General features: G+C 39.1%; 1 protein-coding gene across 13 annotated transcripts in view; it reads right to left on the bottom strand.

Annotated features, from left to right (window-relative positions):
* The window catches only part of EYA1 (EYA transcriptional coactivator and phosphatase 1), a 187,490-nt gene that overhangs the window by 150,412 nt on the left and 19,946 nt on the right, over positions 1-17,132 (bottom strand). For all 13 annotated transcript variants that reach the window (XM_044928690.2, XM_044928691.2, XM_044928692.2 and 10 more), the window contains exon 4: positions 4,916-4,993. In XM_044928690.2, the coding sequence (XP_044784625.2) occupies positions 4,916-4,993 (78 nt within the window). The remainder of the gene's footprint in view (positions 1-4,915; positions 4,994-17,132) is intronic.

The following is a 17,132-nucleotide window of genomic DNA, read 5'->3' as shown; positions in this document are numbered from 1 at the left end:
GAGAAAAAATATCCTTTTTTGCATATCCTTCTCCCAGATTCCAGAATCATAAAGACCTGAAAATACATCCTCCTTGTTTCTCGCAAACCATTGTTTTTCTGCTGTCCCAGGCAATCCTCCCTTCTCTGAAGTTCATGACAACTCTTTAACACTTCCATGAATGACCCATCACCTAAGAACTGCCTCAAGTTTATCAAAAACTAGTATCTGACTGCGTCCTGACATATCCCAACATTATCTTGGGTCATGCATCCAGTGCTTTCTCATTCAGTCTTGGCCTCAACTCTGGTCAACCATCAGGCTCAAGACCACATCATGGACTTCCTTCTCCATTCCAGTCTTAAACCACAACAGCACCAACTGATTTATTTGTTTATTTACAAACATGTACTGACCACTGCCCATGGACTCCAATCCATGATGGCCACTGGGACGGTAAGTGTGAACAAGACAAAAGAATCTCTACTCTCACAGGGCCATGGTTTAGTGGAGGAAGTGAAGTAAGTGAAAGTTGATCAGTCATGTCCAACTCTTTGTGACCCCATGGGCTGTATAATTCATGGAATTCTCCAGCTCAGAATACTGGAGTGGGTAGCCATTCCCTTCTCCAGGGGATCTTCCCAACCAACCCAGGGACTGAACCCAGCTCTCCCACATTGCAGGCCGCTTCTTTGCCATCTGAGCCACCAGGGAAGCCTGGTGGAGGAAAGATAATGCAAAATAATTTTTAAAGGGCTGATAAAGGCTGAGGAAGGGAAGTACAAAGAACCAACTCCAGAAGCGTGAGGTGGGAACCTGAGTTTTGAGATTAAAGAAGAAACATCCTCTTTTCACAGAATTTTCATTCCTTATTCCCATCTTTTCTGTTCTCCAAGCCATCAAGAGAGGCAGGACCCCTGACATGTTATATTCTCTCAATTTATTATCCCCTTCCTTCACTCTTTTCTACCTACTCTAGGTAGGCAAACAGTTATTTGAAACTAGTCTTTCACTGATGTCCTCAGTTCTCTTCTCATATGGAGTCACTTCAGAAAAAAAAGTAGAAGCCATCATTCATTCATGTATTCAAAATTTATCTAGTAATATCTGAGTGCCTGTGTTGTTAAAGTGTTAGTCACTCAGTCATGTTGACACTTTTGTGACCCCATGATCTATAGACCACTAGCGAAATCCATGGGATTTCCCAGGCAAGAATATTGGAGTGGGCTGCCATTCCCTTCCCCAGGGCATCTTCCTGACCCAGGGATCGAATTCAGGTCTCCTTCAATGCAAGAAGATTCTTTACTGTCTGACTACCTAACAAATGCCAGGTACTTTTTCAGGTGTCAGGGATACAAATGAATAAAAGAAGACTGAATCCCTGCCATCTCAAGCTTACATTCTGACGGGATTGAGAGACCAACAATAAACCTAATACACAACTGAATGCTATTGTTTGTCAACGGTTCTGTGTGTCATTTGGTGGACAGGAGATTCAGCATTTAGCGAGATTAGAAGTCTAGAGTGAGAGTTCTGTAACACTGAGTAGGGGGGTCAGAGTGGGTATCATCAAAAAGGTGGGATGTGAAGGTCAGGCAGGGATGGAGACAGGCAGGTACCTAAGGAGGTACTTGGCAGCGGACTGCCGTTGCAGAAACCCTGAGTAGAGGAAGAGCAGGAGGCAAGGGAGGCAGGCAATAGGATCTGCTGGGCTTGCAAGCTCATTGTAAGGATTCATCTTTCATTCAAAGATGAATGGGAGCTGCTGGAGGGTTTGAACAGAGGAATCAGGCAGGAATTCCCTCACTATCTTGCCGCCTCCTCTTCCTCTTCAAACTCATCTGCATTATTTCCCATTCATCTTTCCTGAGGTTTCTGTGGAAAAGCTCTTCTTTTTCTAGGCTGACTCACTCCTGTTTTGAATGTAAGCCATTGCTATCTCATCAGGATTGCCTCTACCTTTCACCCCTGCCTCTATAAAGTTCATACTGGCATCCCAGACCACCCCGACCTTCTAAATGTCATCATCAACCCTTCAACCCTCTTTCTAATGGACCATCATCTCTTCTTCTTTTGCTACCTATGGACGTGAAAGACATTTTTCTCTTCCCTGTCTCCACTTTCTCATTCATTAAGTCATTCATTCATTCAGTAAACTTTATGAGAACAAACTACCTGCAAGGAACTATGCTGAAGACACAGAGGCAGGGCACATGGGCCAGTGGGCACAAGGGGAAATGAAGCTCGCTTATCCACTTTGTCCACTAAAGCTGCTAAATCCATCCATTCTTCTCATTTTTTAACTTTCCTATTTTGAAATCATTTGACAATTGCAGAAAAGTTGCAAGAATAGTAGAAAAACTTCCCAGATATCTTTCACCCAAACTTCCCAAATGGTAACATTTTCTGAGATTAGCTTTTATTCTCTCTCTCTCTCTATATATATATGTGTGTGTGTGTGTGTGTGTGTGTGTGCATGTATGCACCTGTATAGCTCACATTTTTTGGAGCTGTGGATATGATACCTCTTTACACATAAATATTTAGTGCATATTTCTCAAAAACAAATTTCTTCACCACACGACTGTGATAAAAATCAGGAAAAACACTGATGCAATGCAATACCATTATTCATAGATACTTTGGGATTCATAAATACTTTGGGATTATTCATATATAAACTTTGAGAAAACATGGTAATCATGTCTTTGCAGTATGTGATTCTTGTACTTTAAAATGATGCCTTTTTAAAAGTATGACTTTTATACATATGCTGTGCAAAAAAATCATGAAAAAGGCAGAATGAATAAAATTTCTTGTTCATCAGCAACTCCCAGAACTTGCTCAAACTTGTGTCCATCGAGTCAGTGATGCTATCTAACCATCTCATCCTCTGTCGTCTCCTCCTCCTCCTGCCTTCAATCTTTCCCAGCATCAGGGTCTTTTCTAATGAGTCAGGGTCTATTCTAATGAGTCAGTTCTTTGCATCAGATGGCCAAAGTATTGGAGCTTCAGCATCAGTCCTTCCAATGAATACTGCCAGCACCCTATTTCATGTCTTCACTATTTCTTGTCCAGATGAAAGAAAACAAAACCCTAACTGTTCTCTACCCTTCTGTTCCCCAGCCTTCCTTTCATCCTGCCCAAGTCATTCCATAAGGGAATATGATCATGCAATGCTCTTCCTCTGGGGCCACCCATGGCACTCAGGATAAAACACACACACCATATGGAACACACCTGCCTGTTTCGATTCTGGCCCCTGTCTCCCCATGCAGCACCCCCTCCCACCACCACTCACACCAGACACACCAAGCATGTTGATCCATCAGTGGCTCCTCCAAGTTCCACGCCTCTTTGCCTTGGTCTCCTCCCATGGAATGTGCCATCCATCCAGCTTCCTCATCCTCAATTCTATGTGTGCTTTATTACTACTCATTCTTAAAGGCTGAGCATAGGCATCTCCTCCAGAAAACCTTCCCTGACCAGCCCACTCCAACTCGGTTTCTTCCTGGGTGTTCTCAGGGGTTCCCAGGCTTCCCTCTGGCATTATCGAGCTGAACTGTGATGGCCCGGTGATTAGGTTGCCCTATTAAGCCACAAGCCAGGACCGTTCTCATACATCTTTGAATCCATAATAGCACTAAGCACACTGCTTGACATGAGTCAAATTCCAGGAAATGCTTTATTAAAGAACTATAGGTATAACATTTTATTTCCTATTGCCTCTAGCTGGTACCATTAGCATAAAAGTTGTGCATCTGCATTTTGTTTTATATCTACATATAACTCTTTTAGTTGTGTTATATGTGAAATGATCCTGAGAGCTGGATGAACTCAATCACAAATTTACAAAAGTAGAGCATTTCCAATGGAGAGCTTTTATAAACATAGCAGACAACCCGAAGAGGGTTAAAAATTGAAGAATTACATCTGATAAGAATGATTTTTTAATGGAAAGAGTCCAAGCTGGGTAATTTGACAAAGATAAACTCAAATCTTCACAGTGAATTTATTATCAGTCACTTTTTTAATCAGGAAATGTCAATATAATGGAGGTGAAACACAGATATTTTGTTTGTTGGAGGCAGACTTTATCGATGTGAAAGAGATGAAAAACCAACTTAAAAATCTAAAGCTACTTTACAAAGTCTAATCTCTAGTAGATATGACAGTTACTTAGGAGGATGACTTGGCAAGTCAGTTTAGTGGGTATCAGAAGCCAGTATTTTGCTTGATTAGAAAAATCACACAGGGACTTCCCTGGTGGTCCAATAGCAAAGATCCATGCTCCCAGTGCAGGCAGCCCAGGTTTGATCCCTGGCCAGGTTCCCTTGTGGCTCAGCTGGTAAAGAATCCACCTGCAATGCGGGAGACCTGGGTTCAATCCCTGTGTTGGGAAGAGCCCCTGGAGAAGGGAAAGGCTACCCACTCCAGTATTCTGACCTAGAGAATTCCACGGACTGTATCGTCTATGGGGTCACAAAGAGTCGGACATGACTGAGTGACTTTCACCTTCAGGGAACTAGAGTCCACGTGCTGCAACGAAGAGTTTGCATGCTTCAACTAAAGATCCCACATGCCATACAACAAAGACCAGAGAGCCTGCGTGCCGCAACCAAGACCCAGCACAGGCAAATAAATAAATAAATAGTTTTTAAAAGAAAAATCACACAGATGAGAGACAAAAGGAGTCATTAACATAATGAAGATAATTTAGAGATGAGAACAGCAACTTTTGATTTTTTTTCTCCAAAATTTTCAGCATCACAATAAAAACATCAGAACTGCAAACATGTGACTCTGAGAAAAACTATACAGTAGTACATAGAGAATCTACACATACATATGCATCTACATACATATATTTGTACATATATAAACCACAAAAAATAATGTTTCGTATTAATGTGAAAATCTAATATTTATTCCTTACCTGAACCTGAGAAATTGTCTAAAGACCCGTCTGCTGTTGTTGAAACTATTTCACTGCTGCTCATTGGCTCTGTTTTAACTACAAAAATAAACAACATATGTCATGTATCCAATTAATAGTTATTTGTAAAGACACAGTAGAGAAGATATAACATTCAAAAAGTTTTAACAAAATAATCTAAAAATCAACTCTTTCATATTAGTATATAAATCAGATTGATATTCCTAATAGAGTCTTTTTTAAAGAAATTCACCTTAAGTTTTTATAAGGAACCTACTGCGACAAGTAACTTTTAAAAGAAACACTTTAAACTAAAATTTGCTTTCTCAGTTATCCAGCATGGCTGAAACAGAGTGCTCACTTTAATGGATTATTATTACCATCCTGCCACACCAAGCCACCAATTCATCAATGTCTAATGTACACTTAGTACCAAAAGCACACTAAATATAAATGCAGCATAAATAAAATTTTCCATTTAAAAATAATGATGATAGCAGACAGTTTGTGGAAAACATAACCTTTGGTAAAGTCCCTTGGGTCTATAAACTAAAGACATTTATATTTATGCTATTGGTTTTCCAAAGCGAATCCACTCTACTGTTATAGTGATGGGATTATTACAGATAAGCCAGACCACCTATGGACCCTTTTTCTCCTAGTTTTATGTTTTTTAAAATAAAAAGGTAGAACGATTATTTTCCCTAGAATTTACTAGCAAAGTGCTATCATTGGAATTTTCCCAGCCTACTTTGTGGAAGTTATACATCCCTATTAACAGGTTTTCAAAAAGAGTATAATAATATTTTAGAGGTTACCTAAAAATCAGTAACATGTATCCCAAAATGAAGGCCACAACAAGAGAATATTTGGGGAGGCTTCTCTCACCATGTAAATACATTCTGGAATGGGGAAAGATGATGGAGAAAATGCAGCTTTTCCTTCTTTTAACATTGCCAATGCCATATAAACATAAGGCAAAGGACAAATTTACCCTCTTGGGCCTTCAAATCTTTCACTCATGCATAATGAGTAGTTTAAAATACACATTATGAATAGTTGCAGCAGATAGTTACTTTCAAAACATTAATTATGTAGACTGTCCCTAAACCAAGTTGAGTCCAAAGGAAATCACTTCAACTGACTGTTCTAATGTAGAACAAACAATAGTGTGATTGAAGTTTGCACTTTCCCACTTCTTTTAGATCAGAAGTCTTAGTTGATGCTAATAAATTCTGATATAAACCTGTATTTCCCTCTTCTCTTCACGCCTCCACGAAACTTAACAGTATTGCTCTTCATACTCACTACAGTGCCGCAGATTCAAGAAGCCAGGGAAACCTGTGCTGGTGCAGTTTCCTGCTCTCTTACCCACATCCTTATCTTACTGCTTTAAAAAGAACTCATGCAATGCCCTGTACATACAAAGCAATAGTTCTAGATCAACTCTGTACTTGACAGATTACCACTGGGATCTGAACTTAGTATCAAATATCACATGACCAGAAAAAGACCAGAGCTATGCCCAAGAGGATTAGGTCCTACAAAGCACCTACGAGTCTTTATAGACATTCTAATTAATCCCTTTAAATAATTCTACAAGTAGATCTCAGAAGACAACGCGCAAACTCTAGTTTCACATGCAAAGACTGAAAGCAGAGATATAAGGAAATTGCCCAAGTGGCTGAAATGGGATTTCATGTTAGCTATTTTTTATTCCAAGGCTGAAAACACTGGCAGTTAAGTGGCACATCCCAATAGTAAGAGCTACCTGACACACAGTACAGCAATGGAGGCACTGCCACACTCTAGACTAACAGGAAGCAAAACCCCTACAGTCCTTGGATTCCTAGAGTGTTGATGCTTCCAGGCTAGAGAGCTCACTGGCAGATCTCAAGTGGAAGGTCCACACTCACCTGGCTGCCCAGGAAAGATGGTGAGGAAGAAATTTACAGCGTGAGATGTTAGCCCAGGCGACTCCTAAGTCTTTGCCAAATCTGAGATCCTTGATTCTGTAGATTGGACTGTAAAATTCATGAAAGCTTGACTCTGCCTAACTACTGCTTCCTTTGTACCCCTACGACCCACCCCAGCTACTCTCCATATTTGGCTTAATCAAATAGTTTTCACTCCCAAGAGGCATATTCAATTGTCCTTGAGATGCCATTAAAAATATGCAAAAAGAATAGGAAGGAAAAGAAGGGGATACTTAACCTTTTAGGCCTCAAGCGCATTGTTTTTTGCCATTGTTCAAATACACTCATCCATAGACTAAAGACTCCCTTTTCCTGGTGAATCCATTTTTTTTTTTTTTTTTTTTTAAGGTTCACTCACTGTTAAAAGAGAAGAGCCAGTACATAAAGTAACTACCAGAATATTCGTGATCTTATCAGGTACTGTAGGTCAACCTGCCATCACCAGCCACCTGATGCTACAGAGACTCGTGACTTACTGTGATTGAAAATAGTTTCTGAATGAAAGCCAAATAAACAGAGACCACTGCTGGCTTTGGGCATGCCAAGCATACACCCACCAGATTAAAAAAGACAAGATAATAATCCTGTGGCCACCAAAGCTTTACATATCCTTACTAGTGCCATGACATTTATAAATATGTCATAAGCGACATAATAAAGCACCTTACCAAAGCTCTGAATTTAAAAACACAACATACTGGATTTTTTAAAGTTTGATCATTTTAAGGTGGAGTTATGTCCAACAATAAGGATCCCCTCCTCACTACCTATCTGAAAAGAAAAAAAATCTATGAATAACCTGTTTTCCTTTAAATAATAGTAGGATTCTTCTATCTCCACCACACTTTTTCCTTTGCTATATGATTTCATTCTGTCAGAAAGCAGGAACTTTTATTCTCTTTTGCCCCCACTCAAGAATCTGTCTTTTCTCTACCACTCTGAATTTTCAATCTCCTATCTGATATTTAAGGACTCATCCTTTAAAACATACTCAGAAATTCTTCTTTCCCACTTTAATCTCCCTGACCCTTTCAACAGCTTCTCCTAACCACGCACTTTAGGCTTGAGCTATACTGGGCAACCTGCTATATCCTCCAGAGGTACCACACACTTCCATCCATCAGTGCCTCTGAGCTTTTGTTTTGAAGGCAAAAAATTCAAATACCCACCATAAGACTTTGTGAAGTTATTCCATCTCTTCAACACTGGTTATCTCATCTACAAAATTTAAGAAGTGATATCTACAGTGGCATTTACATACAGAATACACTTAACCATAAAAAAAAGAAGAAAATCTTTCCATTTGTGATCGCATGAGTGGATCTTGAGAGTATTAGTGAAACGCGTCAAAAGAGAAAGAAACACTGTATGATTTCACTTCTTTGTGGAATCTACAAAGCAAAACTCACAAAGAGAACAGATGCTCACAGATACAAAGTGGTTGCCAAAGGGGGTTTAGGGGGTGGGTGAAATGGACGCAGGGGGTCAAGAGATACAAACTTCCAGCTGTAAGATAAATAAGCCATGGAGAAGGTGACTATAGTCAATAATATTATACTGCATATTTGAAAGTTGCTAGGTTCCTGTCACAAGAAAAAAAAAATGTTATCTACATCCTAGGAATGCAGTACAGATTCATAAAATGTATGTAAAGTACCTAGCATACAGAGGAACTAAAACTATATTTATCATCATCATTAGTAGCAGTATTATATAACTACTATACTGAATGCCTTCCTCCTAGGGAACAGTACAGGGAGCAACAGGGAATAGAGTTAAAACACGTAATAAGTAAGTGAATGAATGAATAAAGGAAAGAATAGAGTTAAAAGCACCAGCTTTGGAATTATCAGTTGAAGTTCAATCTAGACTTGCTATTAACAGTATGAACCTGGAAAAGCAACTCAACTTCTGTGTGCTTCTGCTTCCTCATCAGTAACTGGAGACAATACACTCATGAGAATATTTTAAAAAGATAAATGCTTATAAATCATTGAACACTGAGCTAGGTCCAGATGCCATGCTTTTATAGTTACTCTGTCATTAGAGTGTCTTATTAAAATGACGATGAGAAATCAAAGTGGTTTCTTCTGGGACAGAATCTGTTACAAACTTCACATTAAAGTGAAGCTTACCCTTTGAAAAGTAAATGAGAAGAATCTGAAGCTAAATGGCTTGTCTATGATCAACCACGAAGCCACTGCCTCAGGACAGCCAAAATCAAATCAAGGTAATTTGGATATAACAAGAAGGCAGGACTAAATCATGATTATATTAATAAAACATACACCTCTGTCATTACAATCAGTGTATACTCTTTCTGAAGAAACAGACTAGAGGAAGAATGCTGACCACGGCAATCATGATAGAAGATTCCAGGAGAAAATGTGGGCATCTCTCTCCAGCACTATTCAGGGTGAATATACTATTATGTTAGAGCTTCCCAGGTGATGTTAGTGGTAAAGAACCCGGCTACAATTCAGGAAACATAAGAGACACAGGTTCAATCTCTGAGTCGGGAAGATCCCCTGGAAATGGAAATGGCAACCCATTCCAGTATTCTTGCTGGGAAAATTCCAAGGACAGAGGAGCCTGGTGGGCTACAGTCCATGAGGTCACAAAGAGTCAGACATGACTGAAACGACGGAGCATGCACGATACTGTATATGGCCCATGAAAAAGAGAACCCTCTTTTGATTCACCATAAATTTAAGCGGAGATAGATGTATCAGATCACTCTCAAGATCAACCAACTAACCCATCATACCATGATTCCATGCTCATCAATCACCTTTATTACTGATGCAACATCCATATCTTCTTTGCAACAATACCCCACTATTTGGTCATTTGGTCTCAACAAATTCAATCATTTCATCCCAAGGGACTATTTCCCTTCTGCCTCACCTAATTTTAAAAACAAACAGCAGAACTATTTACAATAGCCAGGACATGGAAGCAACCTAAATGTCCATCGATACAGGAATGGATAAAGAAGATGTGGTATGTATATACAATGGAATATTCAGTTCAGTTGCTCAGTCACGTCCGACTCTTTGAGACTCCATGAACCGCAGCACACCAGGCCTCCCTGTCCATCACCAACTCCCGGAGTTTACCCAAACTCATGTCCATTGAGTGGGTGATGCCATCCAACCATCTCATCCTCTGTCATCCCTTTCTCCTCCCGCCTTCAAACTTTCCCAGAATCAAGGTCCTTTCAAATGAGTCAGTTCTTCACATCAGGTGGCCAAAGTATTGGAGTTTCAGCTTCAGTATCAGTCCTTCCAATGAATATTCCAATGGAATATTACTCAGCCATATAAAAGAATGAACTAATGCCACTTGCAGCAACATTGATTGTCATACTGAGTGAAGTCAGTCAAGATAAAGACAAATATTGTATGATACCAATTATATGTAGAATCTTAAAAAATGGTACAAATGAACTTATTTATAAAACAGATCTAGAGTCACAGATGTATAAAAACTTATGGTTACAGGAGGTAAAGTGGAAGAAGGGATAAATTGAGAGACTGAGATAGATATACACATGCTATATATAAAGTAAATAATAAGGTTAATTAAACCAATATAGGGACTTCCCAGGTGGTGCCAGTGGTAAAGAATCCACCTGCCAGTGAAGGAGATGCAAGAGATGTGGGTTCAATCCCTGGGCCAGGAAGACCCCCTGGAGAAGGAAGTGGCAAACCACCCCAGTATTCTTGCTTGGAAAATTCCATAGACAGAGGAGCCTGGTGGGTTACAGTTCATGGGGTTGCAGAGAGTCAGACATGACTGAGAACATATAAACACATCATCACATATGCATATGACTGTTAGGGTTATTGATGAAAAATTCTAGTTTGCTTCCCAGGTGGCACTAGTGGTAAAGAACCCACATGCCAATGCAGGAGGCATAAGAGACACAGGTTCAATCCCTGGGTTGGGAAGATCCCCTGGAGAAGGGCATGGCAATCCACTCCAGTATTCTTGCCTGGAGAATCCCATGGACAGAGGAGCCTGGCAGGCTATAGTCCATAGGGTCTTAAAGTGTTGGACATGACAGAAGCAACTTAGCAAGCACTCACAAACCAATATAAAATAGATAACTAATACTGTACAGAACAGGGAACTCTACTTAATACTCTTAAGGGCCTATATTGAAAAACAATCTACAAACAAGTGGATAAAAGTATCTATATAACTGATTCATCTTGCTGTACACCTGAAACTAACACAACTTGTAAATTTATACTTTAATAAAATTTTTTAATAAAAGAAAAACCAAAATCTAAATAAATAAGCAAACAGGCAGGTCTCTCCTAATTAAAAAAAAAAAAAAAAATATATATATATATATATATTTCTCAACCATTATCTATTTCTCTCCCTTCTTTCATCACTAAGTTTTCTAAAAATCTGCCTTCAAACTTAGTATCTACTCTCTCTTTGCTGCTGCTGCTGCTAAGTAGCTTCAGTCATGTCTGACTCTGTGCAACCCCATAGACGGCAGCCCACCAGGCCTCCCCGTCCCTGGGATTCTCAAGGCAAGAACACTGGAATGGGTTGCCATTTCCTTCTCCATCTTTAGTCCTCTGAAATATCCCTATATAGCTACTATTTTACTAAAAGGATTTTAATTGCCTAATTCAAACTCTTCTCCATCCTGATTTCCCTTAATTTTTCTGTAGAATGGGCCTTCCTCTGACATTTTTCTCATCATTGATCAAACCACACAGCAATGTTTCCCTGTTCTCCTTGTGTTTTTTCTTCTGGACTGTTCTCCTCTGCTTACTCTATCGTTCGATAATTGTACTTCCTCCTTATCCATCTAAATTTTCCTTCACAATCAAGTCTTTCCTTGCAATTGTTTAAAAAAATCTTCTCCATGTAGACAACTCTCAAATCTTTATCCACATGCACAACTTTTTCATGGGGACCAATCCTCATATTCCAATTGTGCAATGCCCTTGTCTGGATCAAGGGCAAATCAAATGCTCAAATGCAATCTCCTCATCCTATCCTTTTCTAGCGGTCACACCATCTAGACTGAGCATTTCACCCTGATTCCCCCCAGCAACTCTTTCCTCACACTCCACTGTCAATCTATCATCTCTACCATTCTAATCTTTCACAACCACTTTTTCCCCTAATTTCACACTCACAAGCCTAATTACTGTATACCTCTTCTCTCTGAAAAGCCAATCAATTGGCCTTTCAGTCTCTCTTTATTTTGAACAGAGATATTTATCTTTCTATAGACTAGATTGGAGCAAGTCACTCTGCTGCTGAGGTCTTCAACAGGCTTTTCATTTTCTTCTGAAGTAAGTTATCATAACTTTATCACTGGAAAAGACCCTGATGCTGGGAAAGACTGAAGGCAAAAGGAGAAGGGGGAGGCAGAGGATCAGATGGTTAGATAGCATCACCGACTCAAAGGTCATGAATTTGAGCAAACTCTGGGAGATAGTAAAGGACAGGGGAGCCTGAAGTGCTGCAAGCCATGGGGTCACAAAGAGTCAGACATGAATTAGCAAGTGAACACCACCAACAACAACTTTATCATAATCTTAAGGCCCTGTATGAGACCAAGCTTTTTTCTTTTTTTGCTTTCCATGCCACTTCCTTTACACACACTTTGTATTTGTATAACAACTAGTAACTTACAAGAATACGAGAGCACTACAAAATAGTCGCATTTAATTATCCTAACTTTGCTATCTGACACTTATCTCCATTTTATAGACAAAGAATCACACGCCCAAACAAACCAACCAACACTGGCCTACCAAACTGGCCCACCAAATGTTTAATACTTCCTCAATTCCACAGTATTGCTAGTGCCTTTCCTTCTGACGTTAAATGTTCTACAATTTCCACTGATCTGAATCCTTCATGGTTCAATCGAAGTCCCACTTGCTTTGTGAAGATTTGCCTGATCTACTACTCAGGGGTTATGCTTCTTTTCCTTGAACCACTAAATCTGAGTTTGTACATCATTTAGAACACGTATCTTATTCAACCTTGCTTTACATTCCATAGTCTTATCCAAATATGTTATAGATTTCTTCATAGTTGGAACTCCAACTTTTTATATCCCTATAGAACATAGCCCAGTGCTTCACACATAATTGGAACTCAATATTCACTGAAGAAATGGATGAAGGTAAAAATGTACAACTGACTTTGAAAAGCAGATTATAACTGACTTCATACCACTGGGCACATTGTATAGGGCAATTAAACACACTGTATATGATTAAACTGAAAATTACATTTTATTCCTCCGAAATTATCACTCTGTCAACTTCTACGCAGGTTCTTATAAAACCTCTCACTCATAAGACACATTTCCCTCATATTATTTCGAAAAAAGTACTCTTTGGAGAAGATATACTCACATAAAGGAATATCAATCATTGGATTTTTTGGTATATTTAGAGAGAATCCTTCCTGATCTTTAAAAAGAGAGATAAGTCACATATATTTAATAATAATTTGTGGGAATGATCAGTCCAAGGCAAAATATTAGATATTACTATAAGCAAACCTTTACACAGAACTTTAAAGAGCTACACCACACATGATTATGCTGTACAGATAATAAATAACCTATAAGACAAAAGCATAACCACTGTAATGTTAAGTTATAGTTTGGACTCAATGATAGTATCACTCACAGATTTAATGAATGCCCTATCTCAAGTTATGAGGCAGAAGTAGAAACGTACATTTAAAAAAATGTGTCAAATGACTCAGAAAGTGGCATCAAGGGATACCAAAGGCATATAGAAAAATGGATAAAATTACATGAAATGTGAAAGTAGAAGACAGCAATATTCCTACATTTATGTATTTTATTTTAGACATAAGTAAATAAGTAAAAGATTATAAGCAGCCATTCAACTATTTCTCCTTTATTGAAAAGAATATATATCCATGAATCAAATGATTTTTCTTTGGTTAATACCCATTTGGAAAACAAGGTATCCCTTTATGTTCAGATTGGTTTTACAGTCTGGAATATGATTATGACTACTCTAAAATTTAAATTCATCTTCTTTTTCTTAAAAGGGGCTTCCCTGGTGGCTCATATGGTAAAGAATAATCTGCCTGCAATGAGGGAGACCTGGGTTCAATTCCTGGGTCTGGAAGATCCCCTGGAGAAGGGAAAGGCTACCAACTCCAGTATTCTTGCCTGGAGAATTCCAGGGAGAGAGGAGCCTGGTGGGCTACAGTCCATGGGGTTGCAAAGAGTAAGAGTAACTCTTCAAAACAGCAATACTATCTTTTGAAAACCAAATCAACACACATAGACTAAACTTGAACTTAAGGGTGTACACAGCCAACAAGGAATGTTGGTCAATCAAAACTCGTTATTCACAGGAAGTATAGCATATTGGAAGGACACTGCACAACGACTTATGTAGAGGTCTAGACTAATTGACTTTTTGGTAAAAGAAATGATACTTGGTAAATGATAACTGTTCCTTTGAGATATCCCTTTGAATGTCTGACTCAGTGGCTTCTAACCTTCTTGAGAATGAAGTCCTGTTTCTAACATCAAAATATTTCAGAATCCAGATGATAGCCTATTTTTAATCTGTTGATTGAGAAAGCGCCCGATGACAAAAACCCACTGTGAATTTTCAGACAAGAAAATTTGTTGTGTTTTCATGAACATAACAGAACATCCATATATGAAAAAGAATTAAACATGTATGCAGCCTGGACAGGATTCCAGTTTTGTTGTTGTTCAGGTTCCTAACACACAGAATCCAGGCAGATCTCATGAGCCTCCATTTTGCTGTACTTGTCTCCCTCAACCCAATCTACCCTTGAAATTGCTGCCAGATTCATACCTAAAACACTTGCACCATATCAACCCTCATTCAAAATATTCAATGGCTTCTCTACTGGCTCCAGGATAAAGTCCAAATTCCTTAGCCTAGTATTCAGGGTCCTCCACAGTTTGGCTTCAGATGATCCTTCGAACCTTATCTACTATCAATTCCTTTTTCAGCTCCACTAGTCTCCTCCCTGTCTCCCACACTATCCTACCTTTGTTCATATTGGTCCCTCATTTAGAATGCATTCCATCCCTTCTCAATCTATTCAGGTTCTACCCATTTCCCAAACACTCAGCTCAGATTCCATCTCCTCCTTGAAGCCTGGCCAGACCTCAGCAAGCTGAAGAGCTCTTTTCTCTAAACTCTGAGAGCACTTTTGTTTGACTCAGTGGCTTCTAACCTTCTGGAGAATGAAGCCCTCTTTCTAACATCAAAATATTTCAGAACCCAGATGATAGCCTATTTTTAATCTGTTGATTGAGAAAGTGCCTGATGTCAAAAACCCACTGTGAATTTTCAGACAAGAAAATTTGTTGTGATTTCATAAACATAACAGAACATCCATATATGAAAAAGAATTAAGCATGTATGTGGCCTGTTAATCTTAAATGTGCCATTTGATGACTTTTAACAAATACCTACATTTAGATGCTAGTGTGTTATAAGAACACAAGCATAGTACAACGGCCTGAAAAGACTGCTCCAATTTTAAGAATTAAGGTAGCAATAGAACAGTCTCAATTTATGGCACAGGCAATGTTTATGTAGAATTTTCACCTGGAAGAGTAATCATTTTAAAAATAGCTTATGTTTCTTGAGCATTTACTACATGTCAGGCATTGTGCTAAGCACCTTACAAGTAATCGCTTATTTGCTTCTTGTGGCAATTTCATGAGATATTTACTATAACTGTCACATTTGAAAGATGAGAAAACCACAGCCTAAAGATGTTTAAAAACTAGCCTAAGGTCACACAATTAGGTTTCAAATATCTTTGATTACCATACCTTTTATGAAACCACTGAAAAGTCAAATGTTATTCAATGAGGGTTTTATCATCCTTAATCACGTCTCTGATGGAGAGCCTAACAATCATTGAAGGGCACAGCAACAGAAACGTCCCAGAAGATCAGGGCATTAAATAAAAGTGTATCAGTGCATGCTGCAATTCGGTGAATGGTAAAACAAACTAGTGTATGAAGACCGGAAGCAGATGGGCTGGCTCAGGTTCAGAACCTCAATCATATCAATCTGGAAAAACGGTATACTTGCCTAAAATGTAATCAACCTACCAAATTTACATCTCAGATAATACCCCTTTCCCATGCTTCACCAAACCACAGGAGCACCCAGACCTAAATCCTACCTACATTGGGTATTAACTGAGCAAGCACTTATGGAGTACTCCAGGTACTCAGAGGACCTGCAAAGGCTATCAGGAGAAGTGAGGATCTCCAGGGGAAGTAAATCTCTCTTTCCATGGAAACACTGCAGTAGCCATTCCCAGTAGATATATTTGCTTAAAAAAAAAAAAAAAAAGTCACCTGTATTATTCTTTACTAATAGTTGCTCTTCTTTGAGTAGGTTTGAACCTTTGAGTAGATGACAGGGACTGGAGTTAGTATATTAAGTCTATAGCTGAAGAGAAGGTATAATCTGTTGTAGGACATGTATTAAGTGAACCTTAAACATGCCTTCCTATATATATTAGGTGGAGACAAATACTATTTTATTCTACTTATACAAGTCACCCAGAATAGTCAAACACCTACAGTCAGAAAGTACACTGGTAGATGCCAGGGGCTGGGGGCTGGAGGCGTGCAGTGGGGGGATGGGGACTTAGTGTTTAATGGGGACAGAGTTTCAGTTTAGGAAGGTGAAAAATTTGGTAGATGGATGATGGTTAGAGTGCCCAACAATGTGAATGTACTTAGTGCCAATGAACTGTACAGTTAAATATGGTTAAAATAGTATATTTTATGTGACTTTCACCACAATAAAAAAAATTTTTAAAAAGAACCTTGAGCCTCCACTAGGTGGAATAGATCCAATGATAACCCCCATTTTACAGTGGGGAGGGCAGAGGCTCAGGGATCTTAGTCGCTCAGTCATGTCCAACTTATGACCCCATGGACTGTGGCCCATCAGGCTCCTCTGTCTATGGAGTTCTCCAGGCAAGAATACTGGAGTGGGTTGCCATTTCCTTCTCTAGGGGATCTTCCCAACCCAGGGATTGAACCCACGTCTCTTATGTCTCCTGCATTGCCAGGTGAGTTCTTTACCACTAGCGCCACCTGGGAAGCCCCAAACTAGGAGATAACTTGGGGTTGTCTGGGATCAGAGATCTTACATGATAATAACAAAACAGCCAATGGATATTAAATATTT

Source organism: Bubalus bubalis, chromosome 15, assembly GCF_019923935.1.
Source record: "Bubalus bubalis isolate 160015118507 breed Murrah chromosome 15, NDDB_SH_1, whole genome shotgun sequence".
Classification (NCBI taxonomy): Eukaryota; Metazoa; Chordata; class Mammalia; order Artiodactyla; family Bovidae; genus Bubalus; species Bubalus bubalis.
The sequence above is the reverse complement of the archived record's forward strand: the minus strand, read 5'-3'. Positions and strand labels throughout refer to the sequence as shown.